Source organism: Orycteropus afer, unplaced genomic scaffold (assembly GCF_000298275.1).
Source record: "Orycteropus afer afer isolate SDZICR_OR568_19922 unplaced genomic scaffold, OryAfe1.0 scaffold00246, whole genome shotgun sequence".
Taxonomy (NCBI): domain Eukaryota; kingdom Metazoa; phylum Chordata; class Mammalia; order Tubulidentata; family Orycteropodidae; genus Orycteropus; species Orycteropus afer.
The window spans coordinates 2,044,225-2,066,568 of NW_006921833.1; the positions used below are offsets into that span (position 1 = coordinate 2,044,225).

Sequence of the window (22,344 nt, forward strand, 5' to 3'; positions counted from 1 at the left end):
AATTCCAAATCACATAAAGCAAACATTAACTGAATCAAAAGAAGTAATAGACAATTTTACAATAGTAATAGGAGACTTTCACAAACTACTTTTGATGAAGGACATAACAAATAGAAAAAAACAAAGATAAAGAAGATCTTAAGAATACAATCAACCAACTCATAGACATATACAGAGCACTCTACCCAACAAAAAATACAATACACATTCCTCTCCAGTACACATGGATCATACTCAAGAACAGACTATATGTTAAGCCATAAAACAAGACTCAATAAATTTAAAAATATTGAAATATTATAAAGCATCTTCTTGGATCACAATGCTATAAAATTAGAAATCAATAATAGGAAGACCAAGGGGAAAAAATCAAATGCATGGAAACTGACTAATACACTGCTTAAGAACTACTGGATAACAATGCAGGTGAGAAGGCAATGGGATTGGTATATATAAAACCCTGAGAGAGAAATATTTCCAATCAAGAATTATATACACAGCAAAACTGTCCCTCAAATATAATGGTGAAATTAGGAAATTTCTAGATAAGCAGAAATTAAGGGAATTTGTTAAAACTAGACCAACCTTACAAGAGATGCTAAAGGGAGTCCTTTGGACAGAGAACCAACAACAGCAAACAACAACTGACCATGAACACACATGATGATACAAACATGATGATACAACCCAGAAACCAACCCACTTATAGAAGTATCCAAAGTAAATAAGCCTACAAGATTGTGAACAGGGAACCAGAGACATCGATTGACAAATGAAGACAAGTACAAACCGAAAAAGGGAAAAACTATGTAGTTACAGAACTTCTAAATGGTAGGGAAGTCAAGACAACTACAAGATAGAATGGATTGTTCTAAACTTGGGAAGAAATTATAAATCACAGGGTAAAGTCAAAGAAAAATGATAAAACTTCACATCAAAATAAAAAAGAGGACCAGTACAAATATTTAGCAAATACTAAAATACCAATGAAGGAAGTGATAGCACAATTCATAAACAAAACATGCTCAGCACAGATTATATGGAACAAAGACCATATAATCACCATCAACACAACAAAAAAACATGAGAAAGCACCTAACAAAATGACAGCAACAAATTCATACTTGTCAATAATTACATATCTGACAAGGGACTTACCTCTAAAATTTATAGAAAACTCTTCCAACACTTCAACAACCAAAAGATTAACAATCCAATTTAAAAATGGGCAGAAGACATGAATGGACACTTCACCAAAGAGGATATTCAGGTGGCCAGCAAATACATAAAGAAATGCTCATGATCATTAACCATCAGAGAGATGCAAATCAAAACAATGAGATACCATCTCACCCCAGCACTAATGGCTAAGTTCAACCAGACAGAAAATGGCAGATTCTGGCAAAGATATGGAGAGACTGGGACTCTCATACACTGCTGGTGGGACTATAAAATGATACAACCACTGTGGAAAACAGTATGGGGATTCCTTAAAAAGCTGCAATTATAAATACCAATTGACTCAGGAATTCCTTTACTAGGTATATATCCTAAAGAAGTGAGAGCCAGGACAAGAACAAATATCTGCACACCCATGTTCATCGCAGCACTATTTACAATAGCAAAAAGATGGAAACGACCGATGTGCCTATCAACAGAAGAATGGATAAAGAAACTGTGGTACATATACACAATAGAATGCTTGTTGTTGTTATGTGTCGTCGAGTCGTTCCTGACTCATAGCGACCCCTCCTTGGGTTTCCGAGGCAGTATCACTATGGAAGTAGATTGCCCTATTTTCCTTCTGAGGAGTATCACTATGGAAGTAGATTGCCCTATTTTCCTTCAGTGGGTTTCAACCGCCAGCCTTTTGGTTAGCAGTCAAGTGCCTTAGGCACTATGCTACCAGAGCTCCCACATACACACAATGGAATGCTATGTAACCCTAAAGAATAATGTAGAATCTGCAAAACACTGCATGGATGAACTTGGAGGACATTATGATGAGTGAAATAAGTCAATCACAGAAGGACAAATATAGTATTAGTTCATGATTGTAAAAAGTCAAGGAAAGGTTTATATATGGAAGGGAATTTTCTTTGTTGGTTACCAGGGGTGGCACGGGAGGGGAGGGAACACAGAAAAAAAAAAAAAAAGCACTGACCCACGTCAAAAAAAAAAAAAAAAAAAAGTGTGAAATTAAAAAAATTTCTAGAAACACATAAGAATGAAAATACAATTTACCAAAACCTTTGGGAAATAGTAAAAGCAGTACTTGGAGGTCAATTTACAGTAACAAATGCAAATATTAAAAAAGAAGAAAGAATCAAAATCAATATTTTAACTCAACAACTCCAACAACTAGAAAAAGAGCAACAAAAGAAACCTACAGTCTCCAGAAGAAAAGAAATAATAAAGATCGGAGCAGAAACAAATGAAGCAGAAAACAAACAAACAAAAAACACTAGCAAAAATCAACAAGGCTAAAAGTTAGTTCTTTGAAAAGATTAACAAAATTGACAAACCACTGGCAAATTTAACAAAGGATAAGACAGAGAAGATGAAAATAACATAAATAGTAAATGAAATGGGTGACATCATAACAGAACCAACTGAAATAAAAAAGATGAAGAATTGTACTCCAGCAAATTCAAAAACCGAAAAGAGATAGACAAATTTCTAGAAACACAAGACTTAACCTATACCAACACAGTCTGAGATACAATACTTGAACAGACCTAGAACAAAAGAAGTAATTGACCAGGTCATACAACAAACAAACAAACCAAAAAACTCCCCACAAAAAAAAAGTCATGTCCTGGATGGCTTCACTGGGAAATTCTAACAAAAGTTCACAGAAAAATTGATATCTATATTACTCAAACTTTTCCAGAAAAAAGAAAATGATAGAATACTCCCAAATTCATTCTGCGAAGCAAGCATAACCCAGATATCAAAACCAGGTACCCAAACCACTAAAAAGGAAAACTACAGACCAATATACTTCATGAATAGAGAGAAAAAATCTTCAACAAAATCCTAGTCAACAGAATCCAACACCATATCAAAAAAATAATACACCATGATAAAGTTGGATTTTTACCAAGTGTGCAAGGATGACGGTTCAACATCAGAAAAACAATCAATGTAATCCATCGCATACATAAAACAAAGAAAAAGAACCACATGATCACATAAATTGATGCATAAAAGGCATTTGGTAAAATCTAATACCCATTCTTGATTAAAAAATCCTTCCAGTAAAATGGGAATAGAAGGGAAATTTCTCAGTATAATAAAGGGCACATATACAAAACCAATTGTTGTTGTTGTTACGTGTCATCAAGTTAGCTCCAACTCATAGAGACCCTATGTACAACAGAAGGAAACACTGCCCAGTTGTGCACCAGCCTGACAGCCCTTGCTATATTTGAGTTCATCACTGCAGCTACTGTGTCAATTCATCTAATTGAGGGTCTTCCCCTTTTTTGCTGACCCTCCACTTTACCAAGCATTGTATCTTCTCCAGGGAATGGTCCCTTCTGACAACATAACCAAAGTAGGTGAGACAAAGTCTGGCCATTCTGACATCCAAGGAGCATTCCCGCTGCACCTCTTCCAGGACAGATTTGTTCATTCTGGCAGTCCATGGTATTTTCAGTATACTGTGTCAATACCACAACTCAAAAGCAACAACTCTTTGGTTTTCTTTATTCATTGTTCAGCTTTCACATGCATATGAGGTGACTGAAAATACCATGGCTTGGGTCAGGTACACCTTAGTCTCCAAAGAGATATCTTTGTTCTTCAACACTTTAAACAGGTCTTTTGCAGCAGATTTGCCCAGTGCAATACATCTTCTGATTGCTTCCATTGGTGTTGACTGTGGAACCAAGTAATATGAAATCTTTGACAACATCATTCTTTTCTCCATTTATCATGATGCTGCTAACTGATCCAGTTGTGAGGATTTTTGTGAGGGGAAAAGCTGGACAGACAGGAATGCACAGATGAGAAGGACACAGGGGAGGGGTGGTTACAGGGAGGCAATGGGAGGAGAGCTGTTTGTTGTTGGGATTGTAATCGGTGCTGTGAAACAAAGTGTGTATGAACTGTGGAGAGTAAAATGAATTTCCTTTGTAAATTTGCACTCAAATCACAATAAAAATTTAAAAAAAACAACAAGAAAAGACTTTTCTAAAAGAGTGAAAAAGAGAAACTATAGAGACTAGGGAAAAAAAATTTGAGCAATGATGTATAGGACAAGGGGCTAATCTCTAAAATGTATGGAAAACTTTGACACCTCAACAAGCATCTCAAAAAAAAAAAAAGAGAAGCAATCCGATTGAAAAATGGGCAGAGGATATGGACAGATACTTTATCAAAGAAGATATTCAGGCAGCCAACAAACATGTGAAGAAATGCTTGTGTTCATTAGCCATTAGAGAGATCAAAACAACAATGAGATAGCGTCTCACCCTAACAATAACAGCAAAGTTCAACAAGACATAAAACAAAAATGCTGGCAAAGGTGTGAAGACACTGGAACTCTCACAGACTGGTAGTGGGATTGTAAAATGGTATAATCACTATGGAAAGCAATATGGTGCTTCCTTAAGAAATTGGAAATAGAAATACCATGTGACCCAGCAATCCTACTCCTAAGCACATATGCTGGAAAAATAAGAGCTATGACATGAACAGATATAGTCACACCCATGTTCATTGCAGAATTATTCATGATAGCAAAAAGATGGAAGCAACCCAAGTGTCCATCAAAGGAAAAATAGATAAAAAAGCTATGGTACATACACACAACAGAATACTACACAATATTAAAAGAATAATGATGAATCTGCAAAACACTTCATAACATGGATGAATCTACAGAATATTGTGGTGACTGAAATTAGTCAATCAGAAAAGGGCAATTATTGTATGAGATGATTACTGTAAAAGTTTAAAAAAGGTATACACAGGAAAAGAAATATTCTTTGAAGGTTACCAGGGGTGGGAGAGGTATGGAGGGAAAATCACCAGCTAGAGGGTAAAAACCAAAACCTAACTGACTGCCATCATGTTGATTCTGACTCATAGTGACCCCTTTGAGTTTTTGAGGCAGTATATCTTTACAGAAGTAGATAGCTCAGTCTTCCTTCCGCAGGGTGGCTGGTGGGTTTGAACTGCCAACCTTCTGTTAAGCAGTCAATGCCTTAAGCACTCCAGTACCAGAACTCCTACTAGAGGGTAGACAGGTATTAACTTCAGTGAAGGGAAAGACAATGTAAAATAAGTGGGAGATCAGTATAAAATGATCCAGGCAGTGGAAGGAGAACAAGAGTTAAAGTCAACAATGGTGAATACTACCACATACACAGTTCTGCAGTAACAGTAATAACAATACCCTATGAGTGGCTACATAGATAGACACTCAATCTGAACAGGGTGGTAAGGCAAATGGGACTATATATCATGAATATGTTTGACAGAGGATATCTATACCTAGTGCCTAAGGCATTTGACTACTAACCAGAAGGCTGGTGGTTCAAACCAACCAGCCACTCCCTAGAAGGAAGACTGGGCAATCTACTTCTGTAGTGATACCACCTTGGAAACCCAAGGAGGGGTCACTATGAGGGGTCACTACGAGTCAGATCTGACTTGAAGGCAATGAGGTTTTTTTTTTTTTTTTTTTTTTTAAATATATATATCCATGAATATAGTAGAACATACAGGGAAAAGTCCTAGTCATAACCAAACACCTTGAGGGAATGAATCACTGAGCACAGTGGCTCAAGGCCACAGTCTCAGGGGACACTGAGTTCAACTGGCATAACATAGTCTAGAAAGACAATGTTCTATATATTACTTTGGTGAGAAGTGACCAGGGTCTTAAAACCTTGTAAGCAGCACTCTAAGGTGCAACTTTTGGTCTCTCCCTGTTCAGAGCAAAGGAGCATAAAGAAAATCAAATACACAAGGAAACACTTAGTCCAAGAAACTAAAGGACCATGTGAACCCCAGCCTCCACAACCCTGAGACCAGATGAACTAAACGGTGCCCAGCCACCATTGCTGACCCCTCTGAAAGGGATCACAATAGGAGATCCCAGATGGAGTGGGAGAAAATAGGGAACAAACTCAAAATGATAAAAAGACCAGGCTTACGGGTCTGATGAAGACTGGTGGAACCCCAAAACAATGGCCCTTAGACACCATTCAAGCCAGGAACTGAACTCAAACCTCATGATTCTACTTTCACCCAAATGACAGACAGGACTATGGAGGGAATAATAATACCAGGAAGGTATGCTCTTATTAGAACAATCAACCATATGAGACTAAGAGGATAGCATTTGCCCAGTAACACAGCTAGGAAGGCTAGCAGGAGGGCATGGGATGGATAGATGAAGGGAAGAGGAGAGGGCAGGAAGGAGGTGGGAAGAATGCTGTTATAATGTGGGGACTTCAGTAAATGTCCAAAAGACAAAAAATCAAAATAGAATATGTATGGATTTTTTAACGGAAAACCAATTTGCTCTATATACTTTCACCCAAATAACAATTAAAAAAAAAAAGAAAAAATATATTTGTTGAATGAATGAATATGTGAGTGAATGAATGGTCATCTACAGAGAATAAAGTCAATTTTTATACGTGCAGACGCAGGGAATTTGAATCTGTCACTTATGGCAGCAAGAATAGGCTATATATTAGTGACCACAGACACTTGATCAAGAAGGAAGCTTAGCTTGAGAGTGAGAGAGGAAGAGAAAGAGTTGGAGAAGAACAAGGAGGAAGGAAAAAATGATGAAGAAAGAAGAGGAGAGAAAGACAGACACACACAGACTGACTGCTTTCCCCTTATCATCAGGATATTGTTATTTTTCTTGCAACTTGAGTCCATGAGGAATGAAGCAATTTTTTCATTTTGTTTTTGTGATTAAAGTACAGAATCACTGATGTGGCAAATGTAACTTGCAGTGGCTCTTATTCAGCCTTCCACTTCCTCATAGATCCGACTCCTTAGGGTAAGAATTCTCGATCCTGGTTGTATATACCATCTGTGGGTCTTACTGTTTATTACTTTTCTTTTCAATACAAGGACACAGGCTCCACCCTGTCCATGGGGAAAGTTAAGAATCAATGTTTTACTTTGTTCAACGAACACTAATAAAATGCTTTTCAATCAGAGGCTTCCACAGCCTCCTTGTAAGATTATACATAATATTTTGCCCCTTTATGGCAAAAATTTTAATTCTGAAAGGTAGCTTCAAAGAACTAGATCCATTCACATCTATTTCATTCAGTGCTGTTTAATTTTTAATCTATTACTTACAACTTGGAGTCACCATGAATCAAAATCGACTCAACAGCAGCCAAAAACAATAGCAATTACAGTTTTGAAGTTTAAATTATAATTACACTTTACATTTTATGAATTTTTAAATAACTTACACGTTGTGATTGGAATTTTTAAGTTCTCAGAGTTCTTCCCGTGGCATTACCAACTTGAATAAATAGCTAAAATCTTAAATTGACAGATTAAGTCAAATACCTGCTGAGGTGCTTCTGGATGGTTTCCTCTCAGCACTGGAACTGCTGGAATTTCCTGGGGTGGTTTTGATGTCTTCTTTTTGGCTTTTTGCATTTGAATATTGGTAAAATAGTTGACAGCAGCAAACTCAATAAGGGCCGAAAATACAAAAGCAAAGCAAACAGCTATGAACCAATCCATGGCAGTAGCATAGGACACTTTGGGCAAAGAATGTCTTGCACTGATGCTCAGTGTGGTCATGGTGAGGACTGTGGTTATTCCTTCAAAGCAAAAAGCAAAGAGACAAAACATCTTACCAATATTTCTACACAAAAGTCAACCAAATAAAGAAACTTAAGGTTATGTAGGATGACGGGTAACAAAGTTTGCAATGAACCAAATAAAATGATCTTTGATGGAAGATTCTAATCCTAGTGGTTCAGTGAAATTAGCACATGCTTTGGTGAGAGATGTACATGGCTTCAAACCCTTGCTCTATGTGACTTGGATTAAGTTAAGAGAACTCACTGAGTAGGTATTCATTTGATACCCACCTATTAGATGTGCTATAAAGACTAAAATTACCCAAGGCACCTGTCAGATAGTGCGTAGATAATAGTATCTGAGCTAACATGCCAGAGGAACTAATTGTATACACCTAGTAGGAAAAGTGACACATTGAAGCTGTGATTCTCAAGTCGGAGTGGAAAGGTGGAAGCATCAACATTTCTAGGACAGACATGGCCCTCTGCTATTGAGAATTATTGGCAGAATAAAAGCACAAATTATAAGTGTTCATAATTCTTTAATTGGATATGATCTGTTTAAACTAAAATATATGTTTACTAATTGTGAGGAAGCCTACTCTATATAAAACAATAAATGTATATTCCTGGCCAAATAGGTTTCCAGAGCAATTTGGCTTTAAAAGTACTGGATATCTACCACCCATCAGTTTACAGATGGAAGGAAAATATTGGCAATGGGAACAGAGGTATTTCTCGTCCATCGATAGACTTCTGAAGCATACCACTTCCAGGATAGCCTTCTTCTCATCCTGGAAGAAAGGTTAGTCTTCATTTTCAGTAGGAAAAGTCCAATGCCACTGACTACAGAAAAGGGGATTATTTAAGAATGTTAGTGTTTGTTGCCCTTCTCTGAATCTATATCTGCCTACCTAATTCATAATATCTAATTAAGCTCAGAAATTCCTGCAGGGATTTACTACATCCATTTAAATACATTTTATATAATACAAGTATAGCTCCTGAAGATGACACACCCAGGTGCCTGGGGGGAAGGATGATGATGATGACGGTGGTAGTGGTGGTAGTGGTGGTGGTGATGGACATATTTAAACTGTAATTTCAATCCATGCCAAGTCCCAGCTGAAAGGCAAATAATATATTTTGAACTGAAGAGATAATGAATTCCACACAACACTAAAGAAATCATAATACTTTCATTTAGGGTGAAATAACATTGTGCTTCTCAACCTCGCATTTAATTATATTCTGCTTCGTACCATTCCTTAGCTGCCCCATGTGTATATGCCTGGTCTCCACATTTAAATTGTCCATAAATCTCCTTGGGGGCAGATATGTCCTATACTCCTTCAGGATTTGCTATAATATTTCACATAGTCCCAGGCACAAGATAAACACGCAATAAACAGAAAGTCATTTTTTTTCAATTCCTCATCAATTCATTTTCTCTGATTCCAGTTCCTTTCTGGATGATCAATGTTCTAGAACATTAAAAATGCCTTTCAATCAAAAGCTTCCACGGGCTCCTTGTAAGATTATATATAATATTTTGTCCCTTTATGGCAAAAAGAGAAGCTGGACTATACGCAGAAGAATGCGGCATCAGGATTGGAGGAAGACTCATTAACAACCTGCCATATGCAGAAGATACAACCTTGTTTGCTGAAAGTGAGGCTGACTTGGAGCACTTACTGATAAAGATTAAAGACTGCAGTCTGCAGTATGGATTACACCTCAACATAACGAAAATAAAAACCCTCACAACTGCATGAAAAATGGAGAAAAGGTTGAAGTTGTCAGAGATTTCTCATTACTCAGATCCACAATCCACACCCATGGAAGTGGCAGTCAAGAAATGAGATGTTGTAGTGCATGGGGCAAATGTGCTGCAAAAAACCTCTTTAAACTGTTGAAGAGCAAAAAATGTCTCTTTGAAGACTAAGGTGCACCTAACCCAAGCCATGGTATTTTCAGTAGCCTCATATGCACATGAAAGCTAGACAATGAAAAGGGAAGACTGAAGAAGAGTTGATGCTTTTGAGGTGTGGTGGTGGGTTTCCGAGGTGGTATCACTATGGAAGCAGACTGCCCAACCTTCCTCCTAAGGAGTGGCAACCACCAGTCTTCTGGTTAGCAGTCAAGTGACTTAGGCACTACGCTACCAGAGCTCCCAGAAAGATGTTTACTTGTGTTTTATTGACTATGCAAAATCATTCAACTGTGTGGATCATAACAAAGTATGGATAACATTGAGAAAAATGGGCTTTCCAGAAACTTAATTATGCTCATGAGGAACCTGTACATAGACCAGGAGGCTGCCATTCAAACAGAACAAAGTGATACTGCATGGTTTAAAATCAGAAAGGGTGTGCATCAGGGTTGTATTCTTTCACCATACTTATTCAATATATATGCCGAGCTAATAATCCGAAAAGCTGGACTATATGAAGAAGAATGGATCATCAGCATTGGAGGAAGACTCATTAACAATCTGTGATATGCAGATGACACAACCTTGCTGGCTAAGAGTGAAGATGACTTGAAGCACTTACTGATAAAGATTAAAGACTACAGTCAGCAGTATGGATTACACCTCAACATAAAGAAAATTACAATCTTCACAACTGGACCAATAAGCAGCATCATGATAAATGGAGAGAGCATTGAACTTATCAAAGATTTCATATTACTTGGTTCTACAATCAACAGCAACGGAGGCAGCAGTCAAGAAATCAGATGTCATATTGCACTGGGCAAATGTGCTGCAAAAGACCTCTTTAAGTGCAGAAGAACAAAAATGTCTCTTTGAAGACTAAGGTACCTAATCCAAGCCACGATATTTTCAATTGCCTCATATGCATGCGAAAGCTGGACAGTGAATAAGGGAGACCTAAGAGAAGTTGATGTTTTTGAGTTGTGGTGGTGGCAAAGAATACTGAAAATACCATGGACTGACAGAAGAACAAACAAATCTGTTCTGGAAGAAGTGCAGCCAGAATGCTTCTTGGAAGAGAGAATGGCCAGACTTCATCTCACCTACTTTGGTCATCTTGTCAGAAAGGATCATTCCCTGGAGAAGGATATAAAAAATTGGTTAAGTGGAGGGTCACTGAAAAAAGGCAAAGGCTCTCAATGATATGGACTGACACAGTGGCTGCAATAATGGGCACAGGCATAGCAAGGATTGTGAGGCTGATACAAGACCAAGCAGTGTTTCATTCTGTTGTATATGGGGTCACTACAGGTCGTAGCTGACTCAATGGCACCTAACAACAACTTTATTATTATTTGTTTTTTGCACTGTCTTTAGTGACAACTCTTACCTAGCAAATTCTCTCCTGGTAAGTGAAGAACAACCAGTCTACGGTGCAACTATCGGTCTCCCTCCGTCTGCAGCAAAGAAGAGTGAAGAAAATCAAAGATGTAAAGAAAGAGTCCAAAGCACTAATGGACCATGTGAACCCCAGCTTCCTGAACCCTGAGATCAGAAGAACTAGATGGTGCCCAGAAAGCACTGCTGACCACTCAGAAATAGAACATAATAGGAACTCCTGGACAGAGAGCATGGACGAAAACTCAAAATAATAATAATAAAAGACCAGGCTTACTGGTATGATAGAGAGTGGTGGAACTTCTGAAACTATGGCGCTCTGATGTACTTCAAGCCTGGACTGAACTCAGCCCCATGGCACAACTTTCAGCTGAATGGCTGACAGGTCTATTAGGTGAAAAGTAACACCAAGGACATAGGAAATGCGTAGATCAGTCAACCTCATGAGATCATAAGAGCAACATTTGCCTAGGAGTAAATCTCAGAAGACAGGAAGGGAGAGGAAAGAAGGATGAATGGAAACAGTAAACACAGGAAGAAAATGGGAAGAGTACTGTTACTTTGTGGGAACTGCAATAAAGGTCACAAAACAAAATGTGTATGAACTGTTGAATGGAAAGCCAGTTTGTTCTGTAAACTTTCACAAAAATATCAATAAAATGTTATTAAAAAGTATCTGAGAAAAAAACTAGCCTAGAATTAATTTTTATCTAAATTCCACATGAAATAGATTATTAATGTCCCCAATATACTAAGACTCAATTTTCTTTGGAAAAGAGCTAGTATTCTTAATGAATAAACTATTAATTAACCATTCCGATATCTACTAGGTCTTCATGGCTTAATTGCTAGGTATTATTTCCTTGGTGGATCAAAACCAGTATCTTGGCATATGGGCACAAGACTGGGGCAAATATCACATTTCAAATGACAAAAACCCACCCACCGGCACTGAGTCAATTCTAACTTTGGGTGACCCTATAAGACAGAGTACAACTGCCCCTTAGGATTTCCAAGGCTGTACATCTTTATGGAATCAGACTGCCTCATACTTCTAGGGAGGGGCCAGTAAGTTGGAACTGCCAACCTTCTGCTTAGCAGCCAAATGCTTTAATCACTGCACCACCAGGGCTCCTTCAAATGGAAAAAGGTGCCATAAAGTATCTTCAGTACACATTTCATACAATTTTACTCAGCAGCTCTGAAATTCTCTACAAGCTCCAATATCCTCCCAACCCTATAACAACACAGTGGCAGAGTACAAATGGTACAGACCTCAAAGCTAGACAGAATTTGTTTTGGGTCCACTGCTGACAAGTATGAGACTTCATACAAGTTTCTTAGTCTCTTTGAGACATTTTCCTTATCTGTAAAAATGAACAAGACCTAAGTTGCTGAGTTATTGTGGAGATTGAGTAAAATGAAGCCTATCCCATTATGGTAAATATTATTATTACCATACTGTTTTTACTAGTATTACCAGTATCATTACTACCAGCTGCCATCTTGTCAATCCTGAAACATGGTGACTCCATGTATGTCAGAGAGGACCGTGCTCCATAGTGTTTTCAATTTCTGAGTTTTCAGGAGTAGACTATCAGGCTATTCCTCTGAGAAGCCTCTGGGTAGACTCAAACCTCTAATCTATTGGTAAGCAGCCTAGTGTATTAACTGCTCACACCTCCCAGAACTCCATCATTACTACATGATACTTACTTTCTTTACAGTATTTTATTTGAATATGAAATACTGGGTGGTACCATTGAGGTCAGTGGTATCACTCTCAGTAACACTGGAAATTCATATTATTTTGGGGACAAGTGTGACAGAACGGCGGATGCCATTTTGGAAATCAATCAGGAATGCACCGGAAAGTTATTAACAAGAACAATAAAATACATAGGGCATTCACATTGTAATAGCAAAAGTGATTCTCAAGTAGGATGGTATTTGTGAAATGACATAATAATAAATAACAGTTAAGTAGTATTTACACTATGGAAGAGGCATCATTACAAGTGCTTTATCCAAATTAGCTCATTTAATCCTCATAGAAACTATACAAATGAAGAAACTGAGGCAGAGGTAACTCATTGAAGGTCCACAGCTACTAAATGACAGAGCCCTGGGTGAAGAACTGAGACTGGCTGGCTCCCAGAGCAGCATTTATGAAATAAATAAATCTTTATCAGAGGCACCTACATTGGGTAGTATTTGCTGTTCCAGAAGTTCTTTAGGACTGTACCAGAAAGATAATAATTCGTGTATAAATGATTTTTTTAATTTATAAAGTTTAATAGAAACATAGTGCTTTTTTATTGTTAATGATAATGATTCTAAAATATTGATATTATTTGTAGTGAGGAAAGTTAAGGAACTTTGATCTGATGCTACCTCAGCAAGCACTTAAACCCAGTTAAGTCACACTTGAACATGTGTGAAAAGACCCAAGGATTAGTGTGCCACTTAGAAGAAGTCTAAGAGGTAGAGATTTACCATTACAATTTTACTGATGGAAAAAAGATACTGAACATCAAGATCTCAGCAGAGCATCCAGTACTAAATATTAGAAAGATACATATTTTCTTTAAAAACAATTATAAAATAAGAAACCAAGTTGGAACAAAATAAGTCTCCCTCTCATGACAGAAGTATGTATGTAACTCTTTAAATAGTGTCTTCAATCTCCTCTAGTCTATGAAGAAGGAGCCCTGGTGGGGCAATGGTAAAGTACTCAGCTGCTAACCAAAAAGTCAGCAGTTGGAACCTACCTGCAGCTCCATGGACTAGAAGACCTGGCAATCTGCTCTCATAAATATCATAGCCTAGGAAACCCTAAGACACAGTTTTACTCTGTCATGTAGGGTCACTATGAGTTAGAATAGGGAGCTCTGGTGGGATAGTGCCTAAGGCACTTGACTGCTAACCAGAAGGCTGGCGGTTCAAACCCACCAGCCACTCCTCGGAGGGAAAATTGGGCAATCTACTTCCGTAGTGATACTGCCTTGGAAACCCAAGGAGGGGTTGCTATGAGTCAGATCTGACTTGACAACAGTGAGTTTTTTATTATGAGTTAGAATCAACTCAATGACATGCAAGAAGAAGTCTAAGAGGTAGAGATTTACCATTACAATTTTACTGATGGAAAAAAGATAGAAGATTTAGGTTTTAAACCCTAACCTGTTGGAGTCCAAAACTCAGATTTGTTTTCTCATTCAATATCACACCTATTTTTAATAGCTAAACTTTACTAAACACTTGCAAGGTGCAATTTTTCTTTAATCAAATCTTTACAAATTTATGAAATAAATAGTATCCTTACACTCACTCAGTGAATTCCTAAGAATCACATCCTACCTCCAGCAATGACGCTTCCTTAAGAATTTCTACAGTGTGATTCCAATACCTTCTTGGGTGAACCTAAGGTTAAGAGCAGAGTCTATGGAAGAAATAGCCCCACTGTGGGCTCCTCTATGGACATTAAGACACCACTGCATATTAGCAGTTATTAAAAAGAGTGGGAGCTCTGGTAGTATAATGGCTAAGGCACTTGACTGCTAACCAGAAGGCTGGCGGTTCAAACCCACCATCCACTCCTCGGAAGGAAGATGGGGCAATCTACTTCCGTAGTGATACTGCCTTGGAAACCCAAGGAGGGGTCTCTATGAGTCGGGTCCGACTCGACGGCACACAACAACAACAAAAGAGTGGGGAGGAAGGATGAGAAGCATCAGAATTTTGGAAAAGTGCCTACTATCCCTAGTCCCTTCTCACCAGCATCACTTCAGAGGTTGTTGGAAAGAGGCAGTGTAGCATGGTTTTGATCCTACCAAACAGAAAAGCAAAGAGAAATATGCATCTTTTATGAGGACTACTTCCATTCCACAGCAATTCTCATTTTCCTTCTTACAAGTTAATGCTTCTGCTACTCACAGTAACCTAGAGAAATAATGCTGTTATTAAATACCATTGTAACTGATTTTACTATTTAAAAGTGTGCCTGATAAAGACTTACACAGTTATAAACATTTAGCATGCCTGTGTTTCGGGGTTCATAAGGTTTAGAATACCATATATAGGAAGCCACTATAAGAATACAAAGATGTAATATATAACACTATAACACTAGTAAACGAAGGGTATAATATCTTCCAATTCAATGCATTTAAACCATTTCATTTTTCCTCTTTATTAAAAGCCGAATTATTCTGAAGCTTTCATATTCATTCATCCATGACTTTTATTCGTTTTATTTTAAGCTCCCAGTGCATTTCATTTTAACACCTAGATATAATTTTAATTCAATTACACAGCATTAAGCTAGAGACTAAGAATATATCATCAAAACTGAAATTACAGGCAGGGTCACACTTGGTCCTCATATGCCTGGTTATCAACAAGGGAAATATGATGGGACCTCAGAGGAAGGGACAAACTGCTCTCATTCCCACAGACCTTATTACTCTGCATTTGCTAAATAAAAATGAAAGTGTGTATGATTCTTTATGCAGTATAGCCTGATAGATTACTGTTTAAGGCTTTCTTAGAAACAAATCCTAAGAGCTATTCCCATGAATCATGATCAATATATAATATAGACAACAAATCCAAGAAATGAATTGCAATTACCAAATACAGTCCTAGCTGGAACTGATTCCTTATTTATCCAGAATGAAACTTGAGAAAGAATCACTGTCATAATGCATGGAATGTATGTCTGAATCATAAAATAACCCATCTTCCGTCTGAGGTGGAAATAAACCGTCATAACAATATATTCACCTACAAATAAGACATGAGGAAAATGTGTTATTGGGACTGTGGGCAAATTTTCAACAGCTTCATAATCATATATTTCAGACTAACAATCAGCGTTCAAGGCAAGGAAATTGTCTTTTGTGCACAGCATTCAAACACTGAGAAGTATGTAGTTTCGTAACTTGGGGGGAAATGATACCAAACATCATTATAGAGAAAAACATTTTCTATGTAGCAACTTGGCAATTTAATAAATTGGGCTATAACTTTAAAAAAAATTCTTGCAGTGCTTTTTTTATTTTGAAAGTCTAATATTGCTAAAGCAATTAGCCTTCATTTTTACCATTTGAGAATAAAATTAAACCCCACTTCATGAAAAGTCAGTAGAAAATATATGAGAAAACACAGATACACACACATTAGTTTATGGAGAGACCAACTTACAGAAGACATGCATTTCTAAATGTTATCTGTATGAATTAAAAAAAAAAAAAAAAAAACATGTATAACATAAAGGAATGCATAACATCCCTGAGGTCAAGGATGTTTTACAGGCATTTGGACGAAGCACTTAAAAAGCTAGTAAGTGAAACAAACCATGAGATTTCTAGTAGCTATTGATAAAGTATTTTAAAAGTTATATATGAAAGGGTCATAGCAGTAGCCTTATTTACAGACTGAGTCCAAGATTCAGATGCCCTAAATTCTCCCAGGTGTCTTTTAATTCCCACTTGCAAATTAGAACATAAATGTCATTGATTAAAAAAAAAATGTATTTTCCTGGTGATATGTACATGTAAGCATATATTTAGAATTAGCAATGATCAGCAGATTTTTCCCATTAACATGATAAAAACTAAATCCTATGTTTCTTTCCATTCACATCCTGTTTGCAATTACAGAATAAGAATTATGAATAATTATCATCCATCAACTCTGTGGCTTCTGTAAAGTATACCCTTCATATGCTTTGTTGTTAAGCTTTAGATTTTGCTTTTGCTTTTTTTTTTAAAAAAAAAAAAGCAGAAAGGAATCATGAAATTAGGTAAGATAAAAAAAAATTTTGGAAAGCACACACACAAAAAGGAAATTTTAGTGTTAAAAAATATGTGGTGGAACTTCCTGCCTCTTAATATTTATGTTGCAAACAGTTTTAATATATTTGGCTACTGATTTGTTTCTGAATAAGAAAACCAACTCACTTTTCACATCTCACCATGTCACAATTACATTTTAAAATAAAATAAGATTATAATTATAAATAAAAAACTAAATAAGGATTTCAGGAAATCTCTTATGGTTCCCTGAAAACCCAGGATATTTCAATGAAAAAGCTAGGACAAAACTAAATTATTAGTTCCAAGTAGCTATTGACTTTAATTGTTAAGCATCTCACCCGTAATTGATTTGATAGTTTCACTTGAGACTGTTTGCCCAATCAAATCATACTGAACTAAGCTGGAAGATTCCTTGGGAACTTCTACTGATTTCTCAGGACCTTTTGTCCAGGTGTAGATCATCTCACTCTTTGGATACGCATCTGAAAGAGAGCATAGAATAAAGTTAAGGTCAGTGCTCTCTTTTCATCAACACTCTGCATCAGCACTTAAGAACACATTTCAAGAAAGATGGAATAAAAGAAAACAATGATTATTATGGTTTATTCAAACACTCTTAAGATTTAGAAAACTGCAGAGATTAAATAAATGGCCTTACAACTTGACAGTATTTCTTTTTTATGCCAAAGAATTGGAAGAGGGAAGACTAAAATAAAGCAACTAAAATGTTACATATGAGTGCATACACTTGGAATGATCTCTGAACTAAAAGGAAAAGCTGTAGAAAAGAAGAAATAGTAAACCTCTCCAAAAATACTGTCAAATTACTACTTCCCTCAATTCTCACTCACTTCTGATGCTTGACCAATAATGACTTCTTCCATCCTAATGAAGCTCTGCCATTTGGAAATATACCAGATGCTGCCGATAAGAGTACAACAAAAACAAAAACAACCCTAGTGTTGGGAGAGCTCTCCAGGGGTCACCTATTCCAGACTGTGCCTCTGGGTAATATCCTCCTGTTTGGGAACCATTCAGCAGTGACAACTGGCTGTGCTGTTTGTATAGCCTTCCAGGGAATATAATTACACAACCAGTTCCACTACCTTTAAACTCTTACAATCAGGACATTTTTCCCTTCCATCTTCAACAAATCCCTCCTAGCAGCAATTTAAGCCCATCTTCTATTATTCGCTGTTCAGTGGAAATGGAGACCAGCTGCTTGCTTACCAGACTACCCAGAATAGATAGCTTGGCTCACAAACAAATCAGTTCAAAAGAACCAAAATGCATTTTGTACCATCTCCTGTAAACTTTCCTAAAATGGCTCAAGCACAGTAGGTCCTCGGTAGAATTGTTTTGTCTTACAAAAAGAGTAAATATCTAAGGAGACTTTCTTTATGAGTGATCTTGCAAAACAAACGTGAGGCTAGTGTTATCATTCAGCAATACACAGTTATAGTCAGTGTTTACCTCCAGAAATATATTCACACTTCCTCATACATGTAAGGTCCCTGTATGCTATGTTTCTGCCATGATATTTTAAATCAGGTATCTTTCTCTTGGCTAGAATAGCCTCTTGCTTCCCTCATTTTTCTCATTGCTATTTGTAAATACAGTTAAATGGGGTTTTTGTCTTTTCAGAGTAATCAGAATCCTTATTTGCTGAGTATTATGTGCCTCCCTTTTTAATTCTCAACCCAAAACAGCAGCTTTCAAGATGTGATTTCTTTTTATTTTATACAAACTCTCATTAAGCATCACTATGTTCATACCACTGTGAAATGCACTATGTACGAGAAATAGATGGGGATGACTGGTAGGATAGGTTTCCTCTCGATAAAACTACCCTAAGTTTAAATTATTACAACACATACGGATTTTAATTCATTTCCAATGAAAACACTGTTTTTTTGTCTATGTGTCTTTCTGTTTTTATATCCTCTCTTCTTAAATCACTGGTCAGAAAAAAAAAAAAAAAAAAGACTCTTTCTGGCTTATAGTTAGGCCAGTGAAAATTGTGATTACTAGGGGTTATAAAAAGAATGATGACTGTCAATTCTCACGAAGTTAAGCAATGAGCAATGATAACAACAGATAACAGTTTCAAAATCAGTGCAACTAAGAGTCTGGAGCAATAGTAAAAGCCACCATCTATTTTTGGTAAATTCTGATTGTACTGAATGCTTCAGGCAGACATTTGAAAAAGCAATCACATTTTGTTGCCATCTCAGAGAGGGAGCTGAGGGGGGCGGAAATAAAAACTAACATATTCTTTCACATCCATTCACTTAATCATTTTGCCTTCAGTTCCACAAACTATCATAAAGCTATCTATTTCACACCATCTCCTCTACTCTCATCCTAATCTAAGCCACTTCTGTCTTTGAAGAGCTCTGGTGGTGTAGTGCCTAAGGCATTTGACTGCTAACCAGAAGGCTGGTGGTTCAAACCTACCAGCCATTCTTCAGAGGAAGATTGGGTAATCTACTTCCATAGAGATACCACCTCAGAAACCCAAGGAGGTGTCGCTATGAGTCGGATCCGACTCAATGGCAGTGAGTTTGGTTTTTGGTTATCTTTGAACAAATACATAGCGTCCAAACTCTTCTCTGTTCCAATTCTAGCGTCTCTGCAATCCATTCTCCACTGGGAGTTCCGGTGGCGTAATGCCTAAGGCATTTGACTGCTAACCGAAAGGCTGGCGGTTTAAACCCACCAGCTACTCTTTAGACAAAAGACTGGGCAAGCTACTTCCGTAGAGATACCACCTGGGAAACCCAAGGAGGGGTCGGTATGAGTTGGACCCAACTCGATGGCAGTGAGCTTGGTTTGGAGATTTTTTATTAAAAAGCCAGAATGATATTGAGACATGTTGATCAAAGCATATCTGTCTCTTTATAAAATCTTCCAATGGCTTCCCATAGCATTTAGAATAAAATACAAACTTAACGTGGTCTATAAGGCACTATATACAAATATATCATTTAGCTCTACCCATATCTCAGACTATCTCCTACAATGCATTTGCCATGCTCCAGCCACTTTCACACTAATACTATTACTTCTGTTATACTAACCTGTGCCAGGTCAGCAAGCCCTGAAACTTCTTTGGCCTTTTTTCCAAATTGGCCTTAAAGGACTCTGCTTATAGCAGAAAATGTTAAATCCAGAGAACAAAAAAACATTTACATTTTCTATGTTACAGCAAGCACTAACATGTAGAATTCAGAGGTTCCTAAATTTTACTGATGACCACCAATCTGTTCACGAGGCAATCTATTGTTGTTGTTGTTCTTATGTGCCGTCAAGTCGGACTCGACTCATAGCGACCCCTCCTTGGGTTTCTGAAGCAGTATCATTATGGAAGTAGGTTGCTCAATCTTCCTTCTGAGCAGTGGCGGTGGGTTTGAACCGCCAGCCTTATGAGGCAATCTAACTAGACTATATATGTAGATACAGCTGTTTGCTTTTAGAGAAAAAGAGGCTGTTTTTACTTTCTTATCTTAAAATATTAGTAAATAAACAATCTTGTAAAAACCAAATCTTGAACAATTGTCATTGATACTGATAAATATTAAATTATGAAAAATCACTCAGAAATACAAATATAAGCTTGTATGAGATGATCATAAATTTTGAAAACATTTTTATTTTAACTTACAACTCCCAAATTTCAAAGGACATGCATGACCATCCATGGGGAAATCCACCAATCTCATGGGACACTCCGCACTTATGGTAAGTCTAAGATGGAAAAATGCAATTAAACAAAATCAGCCTTTTTTAAAAAAGTTCTATAGATTCCCCTAACACAAAAAGGAAGGAAAGGATTACCTCATTGTGTATAAAATAGTGCCATTTCTCATAATTCTAAAAAGCTTATTAGGAGCTGTCATATTATGTGAGACAGATTTCTTTCCATTCCTGAAGAAAGTATCGGGTGTCCATACTTTTGTTACCATCATATTGTTCAGTCTCAAAATTTCAATAGGACCATCATATTTTAGTCTTTTGTCAATCCACGTCTGTCTGAAGAAGACATCCATTGTGTATTCCTAGGGAAAGGAGTGTGTGGCATATTCAAATCACAGATTACTACAAACAAATGTGCACATAAAATGCACTAAATCTTGCCTTCTTTCCCACTCATAAAAATACTACTCCAAACAAAAATGTAATTCATCAGAGTAGAAATCATTTTAAGTCAGTGGAAAAGATTCTCAGCAATTAAAGCATGTTATGTCCATCCTGATAACTTAATCTACTACATTTGTCAGATAAATAAATTACCATACATAGTAGTCACTCAAGAATAATTACTATACTTTAATAAAAATGTCAACAGCAGGTAATTACAGTTGTACTTTAATTTAGACCAGGTAGCAAAATGAATTAATGTGTAACAAATATCATTGCATAATTAACATAAAATAGAAGGCATTTCTTTAAGACAGAATGAAATATGTAAAAGATCAGAGAAGTTTTATGTTCACAAACTTTATTAAATTTATTCAAATTGCTAAAGGATTTCAAATCACAAGAAGCTTCTGATCCAAGAAAAATATCAAATAGCCTCTTTTTCATATAAACTGTATTTAGTATATGACAGCAGAATTGAATGGATGAAAGTATCCTGATTCATTCCTTCATATTCTAAGTTTTTTGATCATAAGAGCAATTGAAGAAGAAAGAAATAGTGACAGAGAGGGAGTGTGAGCAATTGGGCTAACACGACATGTTAAAATGCAAGTCTCTTAGGACTAGAATTTAGTTTCATACTCAAACTAATTATATTTTCTAATTTTTCTGCCTCAGTATTTTCTCAGCAAAAAGCAACAATAACAACAAACCTATACACATGATTGTGCTATGTGGACTAGTAACAACAAAGTTCTTTTCTGCATTGGGTTTGACTCCAAACTAAAAAAATATTCTGATGTTACAGCTGAGATGCAAATTCAATGTCTATCTTCTTAGAAAACTTTTGAGTCTAATTGAACTATTCCTCTACTTTCTAGTTTTGCGTAACTGACAACAAAATGAATATTAATTGCCTTCTTTTCTGTATGTTTTTCAAATCTCAAAAATTACATTAAATTTATCAAATACCTACCATTTCAACATCAGAAACAGGTCCAAAGCTGGTAACATATATGTCAGTTTTGACTTCTGTAACAGGACCTAGTAGGTATGAAGTAAATAGGTGTGAAAAAATAATAACCAATTTTACAGGCCAGGTGGGTGAGATAATTAAAAAGTAAATACAGATGTGATGTATCACATTTTTAAAAGCATCTAATTTTTCAGTAAGATAATGCATCTCTGTGAAAAAAAAAAAATGTAGACAAAAATAGCAAAACCAGGAAATAGTGTTTACTTCCTTTAGTCAAAA

The 22,344-nt window shown here is 36.7% G+C and overlaps 1 protein-coding gene across 1 annotated transcript in view; it reads right to left on the reverse strand.

The window, feature by feature from the left end:
* Window positions 1–22,125, reverse strand: part of GABRA4 (gamma-aminobutyric acid type A receptor subunit alpha4) — a 115,633-nt gene extending 93,508 nt beyond the window's left edge. The window contains exons 1-6 of the mRNA XM_007949428.2: window positions 22,066–22,125; window positions 20,787–21,007; window positions 20,614–20,696; window positions 17,288–17,431; window positions 15,763–15,915; window positions 7,558–7,817 (exon numbers count right to left, since the gene is read on the reverse strand). Of these exons, the coding sequence (XP_007947619.1) occupies window positions 7,558–7,817; window positions 15,763–15,915; window positions 17,288–17,431; window positions 20,614–20,696; window positions 20,787–21,007; window positions 22,066–22,068 (864 nt within the window). The 5' untranslated portion in view covers window positions 22,069–22,125. The remainder of the gene's footprint in view (window positions 1–7,557; window positions 7,818–15,762; window positions 15,916–17,287; window positions 17,432–20,613; window positions 20,697–20,786; window positions 21,008–22,065) is intronic.
* Window positions 22,126–22,344: the final 219 nt, after the last annotated feature.